The sequence below is a fragment of the Pantherophis guttatus genome, chromosome 9 (assembly GCF_059756535.1).
Source record: "Pantherophis guttatus breed Tessera chromosome 9, ASM5975653v1, whole genome shotgun sequence".
Classification (NCBI taxonomy): domain Eukaryota; kingdom Metazoa; phylum Chordata; class Lepidosauria; order Squamata; family Colubridae; genus Pantherophis; species Pantherophis guttatus.
Window position 1 is genome coordinate 4,401,501 of NC_142071.1, and position 6,000 is coordinate 4,407,500.

Genomic DNA, 6,000 nt, shown 5'->3' on the forward strand with positions numbered 1-6,000 from the left:
TGAGATGTGTTTAAGAGAAACAAAAAGTGAACTGAACCTCAGCAGGGTTATTACTCTGCAGAAATAGCACCTTCCGATTAAAAAAAAGAGAGAGAGTTAACTGTTATTATAGAAGGGTCTCTCCCAAGACAGAGGCCACCAAGTGTCATTAGATCAGTATTTTTCAATATTGGCCACTTTTAAGACCTGTGGACTTCAACTCCCAGAATTCCCCAGCCAGGATCCTGGCTGGGGAATTCTGGGAGTTGAAGTCCACCTCTCTTAAAATTGCCAAGGTTGAGAAGCAACCTGCATTAGATGTGAAGAGGCTGGAGAAGGAATGGGGAGACCCAGCTTCACTTCCTCTCTCTCGGTCTGACAGCCAGGTGAAAACGTAATTTATTTACTGGTTCGATTTATATGCTGCCCTTCTCCGGAGACTCAGGGCAGCTTACAATGCGTTAAGCAATAGCCTTCATACTTTTGTATATACCTGCTTAGTAGGGCTTTCGCCCCCCTCCCAAGCGGTGTTCTTTTTTTAAACAAAGTCAGCTTATTGCCCCCGCAATCCGGGTCCTCATTTTACCTACCTCGAAAGGACGGAAGGCTGAGTCAACCTTGAGCCTGGTGAGATTTGAACTTGCAGTAATTGCAGGCAGCTGGTGCTACTTAACAGCGCTTTAGTCTGCTGCACCACCAAGGCTCTTATGGTGAAGAGGCTGGGGAAAGGGGATCTGGCTCGTTACATATACGGCCCTGAGCTCCTGAAGGAAAGGCAGATATAAATCTAAAAAAATAAAATAAAATAAAAGAGCCTCCAAGGTAGTGGTTATGGAACTTGGCTAGGCATGGTTGGAAAGCTGGGTCCTTGTCTCCTGTTTTGGGCATGGGGTTGGACTAGAAGTCCTCCAAGGTTCCTTCCAGGTCCTATCATTCTCCGCATCTTTTAAAAATCCCTTGGGATTCAGCACTGTTCCTTCTCTCTCGGCCCAACAAGGTTGTTTCGTCTGGAAATACAGTCAAGGGAGATCTTCCAAGTAAGCCTCTCAATTCCCCAGGGAAAAAAAAGGGGGGACATCACTCTAACAAATGATAAATATAATACTCGATTTAAAGGACTGGCCCAGGAGATTCTGGATGAATCATCTGGCTGCATATGTTTAATGCATATATTTAATACAATAAACGGGTGTGCGGATTTGGCTCAGGCTTATTTTTATACTCCAGGTGTGAAACCACCTCTGAGACTTTGCTTTTAATCCATTTTCAGCTGGTTGACACTCTCTTAAGCTCAGGCATCAGGCTACCATCGGCTCTCACCGCTGGCATCAGTGGCATTGCCAGCTTTTTTTTTTTTTTTTTAAATTTGATTTATATGCCGCCCTTCTCCAGAGACTCAGGGCGGCTTACAATGCGTTAAGCAATAGCCTTCATCCTTTTGTATATTTATATAAAGTCAGCTTATTGCCCCCACAACTGGGTCCTCAATTTACCTACCTTAGAAAGGATGGAAGGCTGAGTCAACCTTGAGCCTTGGCGAGATTCGAACCTGCAGTAATTGCAGGCAGCTGGTCTTAATAACCAGCTTAATAACAGGGTGCCTTAGACCACTGTACTACCAAGGCTCTTTCTTTCTTTCTTTTCTTCCTCCTTTCCCCCCACCCCCCTTCCTTTCCCATTTGCAGGGGTTATGCCTGTGATATTTTTTTTTTCCTCTCCAGGCGTGGAGAAAAAAGTGTGGAGTAAAAATAACTATTTTTTTTTTTTAAAAAATCACCTGTTGAATTTCTTCCATCCATCAGGTTACTGCTCTGGAACGCTCGCGTGCATTTCCAGTGCCAAATCGGGGCAAACCTTATTGTGAAGTGTGTTGTGAATTACATGGATTCAACTGCGCTCCAGAAGTGCCGAGACCCTTGGGGGTGCAATTAGATTTGGTCATCCCCCCCACCCCTTCAAGGGCTGTTTAGAATAGGAGCACCGGGTTCACATTGTGGTAGGGCCTGGAGTGGAAGGTGCAAGGAAAAACAGCTTTTTGTACATAAGATGCGACTTCAGCAGCAAGAAGGAAAGCGCGGAGACCTCCTTATAATTGGACTGGTTGCACCTAACAGAAGAACATTGTCTATTGAAATCTCAAAAAGAGGATCCCCCCAGCATGAGGTCCTGGCAGTCCAAATTTTCTTTCCTGTAGCAGCAGCATCCTCAGAGGTTCCAGGCGATCCTCCGAATTGCAAACCTTGTTTTACTCTCCCTCTTACATATCCACACCTACAAGTTGCCGAAAAGAAAGTTCAGCTGAGCCACCTCTGCCCTCTGGAGAATTGGGCTCGCCATCTAGTAAGAGGCATTTACTCAAGATGTTAAGCCCCAGGGACCACACGCTGGACTAGCCTGCTACAGGACCAGATCTCACACTCACACACAAACACACACACCAAAAAAGAGCCACGCACATTAGAAATATGTCAGGTTAACAGCGACTTCTCCTCTCTACTCACCCACCAGGCATGGATGGAATCCGGGAAAGATTTGAACCCAGCGCTTCCCTTGCTTGGAGGCCTCCTTTCCCACGGAGAACCCTGGAACCCGCGGGGAGTTTTTCTCCCCCCAGAAGGGAGGCCTTACTCAATCGTTCAGCCACCCGCTGCTCCCGGTCCCTAAAGTTGGGGGCGCATCGGATCATGCACGTTAGCATCCCGCTGAGTAAGCCGGGTACCAGACGCGCATCTCGCTTTTCCCACGCGGAGGACAGCCCAAACCCGGGTTGAGGACGGACGGGTGGATGGATGGATGGACGACACGCGTTCAGCCCTCTCATTTACCCCCAGCCCCCCCTCCTCATTCCCCCCCCCATCCCGCAAACCACGACCACCCACCCAGCATCCTCAAACTTTTTTTTTTCTCCTACCTGCAGAAGCAACACGGAGCCGGGCGAGTCCTTAGCGCCAAAGGGCATCCCCCTTCGGGGCAAGGCAGAGGCTCCGGCGGCCCAGCGACTGGGGGTGGTCCCCCCCCCCCCCGCCCGCAACCCTCGCCAGCTGCGGTGGCCGAGACTCCCACTCGCCTCGCCCGCTGCAGTGATGAGAGCGCTTAGCTTCGATGCCCGGACCGGCTGGGCTCGCAATGCATCGAGCGATTAATTTGCTGGCTCTCGGGCTCCGCCTTCCGCGGCTACTATTGGTTCGCTCGGCCGACTGGCTCGGCGCGGTACCCCGCTTTGGCCGCAGCGCGATGGAGAAGGAGGAGGAGGAGGAGGAGGAGGAGAGCATTTTCACGATGGAACCCCCTGGTCTGGAGCTAGGCAGCCGGGGTCAAGGCGGAGCTTGGCTTGATGCCCGCAGGGGGAGGGAGGAAGGGGTCGCCCTGGAAAAACATCTTCTGTCGGCTTCTCCCACCAAGTCTGGGTAATGGTACCCAGCTGAAGCTCCGCCACCTGTAGGTTGGATGGAGCGGCGTTTGCCAGCATCGCTGGCTGCGGGGAAGGGAGTTGGCGCGCTCCCTGGGATCGTGGGGAAGGGTCGAGGCAGGGAAGGGGTGTTCAAGGGCCCCGGAGCTGCATTCCTGGGGGGAGGGAGAAAGAGAAGTTAGCCCCCACCCTCTCCTCCTCCTCCTCCTCCTCCTCCTCTTCCCCCCCTCCCGGCCTCAAGCATTTCAGCCTTCCCTGCCTGCCTTCCTGGCAGATGAGATGCTCTGCTGGAATGAATTAAGCTTCCTAGCCCCCCACACCTCACCCCATCTCCGCAGGGCACACGGCAGGCGGCTGGAGTTGTGCCCCGTGCGATGGGAAACCGTGGCTTAAGGCGTGGCTCGGTGTGGGATGAGCACCCCCCCCCCTCATCGGTTTGTTGTTTCCCCCGCGATAAGGACTAGAAACCTGTCTAAACCAAAAAGGTCTCGCCCAATGGTGGCCCAACGGTGCAAATAAAAGCCAACCGAGAATTGAATGGACAAATCGGGATAAAGGAGCAGAAAGGAATTCATCGATTTGTTTGTTTGTTTGTTTTTGGGGGGGTCTCATCACCCGGGTTCAGATTTGAATATTTCCGCATTTATTTCCAGGACAAATTTCCAGCTGGATGATGTTTCTTTTGTAAAGCAAGGGAAACTTGTAACGTGTTCTTTGCTTCCATTGGATTCTGTTTGACCCAGTCTTTCCCGGATGCAAAACATCCATTTCTCTTTTTGGATGATGTAAACTGTCCAGTGTCATTTAGAATCGGGCATCCTCTCTAAATCTATAGTTAAATAAATAAATAAAAGGGGCAGCCACTCTGTTAGAAAACCACTCCGATGGAAAAATCGACTAAATCCCAGCCCATCAATATTATGATAATGAGGATGATTTGTTTTGATCCAATCTGCTTTAAACATGTTAATTACGTACAACAGGAGCATCCTAATTGTTTACTACCCAGCTTCTGGTCCCTAGATAATTTAATAAAGAGATGATTTTTTTTTCTTGGCTTTTATATCTTTTTTTTTTCTACGTTGTAAAAAAAAACATTTTAAAAGGGAGGCAAAGAGCAAATTCCAGTGTGATTCGTTTGGGATGCTTAGTATGAAAAGGCCTTTGGATGAATTTTGGGACACAGCTTAAAAATGCAATGTTTTTCAGCCTTGGCAACTTTGATAGAATAGAATTTTTATTGGCCAAGTGTGATTGGACACACAAGGAATTTGTCTTGGTGCATATGCTCTCGGTGTACATAAAAGAAAAGATACGTTCATCAAGAATCATAAGGTACAACACTTAATGATAGTAATAGGGTACAAATATCGAATCATATTACGAAACAATAAATATCAATATAAATCGTAAGGATACCAGCAACAAGGTTACAGTCATACAATCATAGTGGGAGGAGATGGGTGATAGGAACGATGAGAAGATTAATAGTAATGCAGACTTAGTAATTAGTTTGACAGTGTTGAGGGAATTATTTGTTGAGCAGAGTGATGGCGTTCGGGGAAAAAACTGTTCTTGTGTCTGGTTGTTCTGATGTGCAGTGCTCTATAGCGTCGTTTTGAGGGTAGGAGTTGAAAAAGTTTATGTCCAGGATGCGAGGGGTCTGTAAATATATATTCCATGCTGGCTGGGGAATTCTGGGAGTTGAAGTCCTCACATCTTAAAGCTGCCAAGGTTGAAAAACATTGCCTTAAAGACTTTCACGGTCCATCAGCTTTTACAAGACACAGTTCACTTGATCAGAGGCATGAGATATGGTCCCCTTGAGAAAGGACTACTAAGAGTAGGGACATTTCACCGACTTCCTTCTGCAGTGCAGCAATTAGTTTAACCATTCTGTGTGGGGAGAAAATTCCTAGGCCTGAGATTAGTTGCATGGATTTCTTCCTTTCGCCTCTACAGTGTGGTCAGTTCTATATTGCAACTATTGAAGTCAGCACTTCACATCTTTTGCAATGCCGTCATTCTGGTTGCATCGTGGGAGAAGAGAAGAGCTTCTCCAGGAGTCAGCAACCTGCGGCTCTGGAGCCGCATGTGGCTCTTTCACCCCTCTGCTGTCATTAAAAATATGTGTCACAACCGCCAATGTGCGACACCTGCCAGCACGCGATTTATTGAGCTTTTCAACCCCCAGAAGGCCAACCATGGATAAATCCAAGAAAAGAAAAGTTTCAGAAGAAAACAGAACATTTAATTCAACTACATATGCTAGTTTTGTGGCCGCTCAAGAAATAGTCAGGCACAGGAAGGGTTTTGTGGCTCCCGGTGTTGTCTTTTCTGTGGGAAATGGGTCCAAATGGCTCTTTGAGTGTTTAAGGTTGCAGACCCCTTGCTTAGACCAAACTATGTTGGCTAGCTGTGTGGATCGTAGTCCCAAAGGTGCTTTTTTCAACTGGACTTCCTTGTTGTTGTTGTTTTTCTTTTGTGGTTTCGCTTTTCATCCAAGAAGCTTCTTCAGTTCTGACTGGATGATGGGGAATGGAAGGATTTATACTCCTTGCAGACAGTTGGTAACTATCTGCAAGGAATATAAACACAGATGAACCTCCAAG

General features: G+C 47.9%; 1 protein-coding gene across 4 annotated transcripts in view; it reads right to left on the bottom strand.

The window, feature by feature from the left end:
• Nucleotides 1-3,360, bottom strand: part of ZMAT4 (zinc finger matrin-type 4) — a 163,946-nt gene extending 160,586 nt beyond the window's left edge. For 2 of the 4 annotated variants that reach the window (XM_087875870.1, XM_087875871.1), the window contains exon 1: nucleotides 2,891-3,360. In XM_087875870.1, coding sequence (XP_087731996.1) covers nucleotides 2,891-2,938 — 48 coding nt within the window. In that variant the 5' untranslated portion in view covers nucleotides 2,939-3,360. The remainder of the gene's footprint in view (nucleotides 1-2,890) is intronic. The other 2 variants (XM_087875872.1, XM_087875869.1) reach the window with 2 other exon arrangements.
• Nucleotides 3,361-6,000: the final 2,640 nt, after the last annotated feature.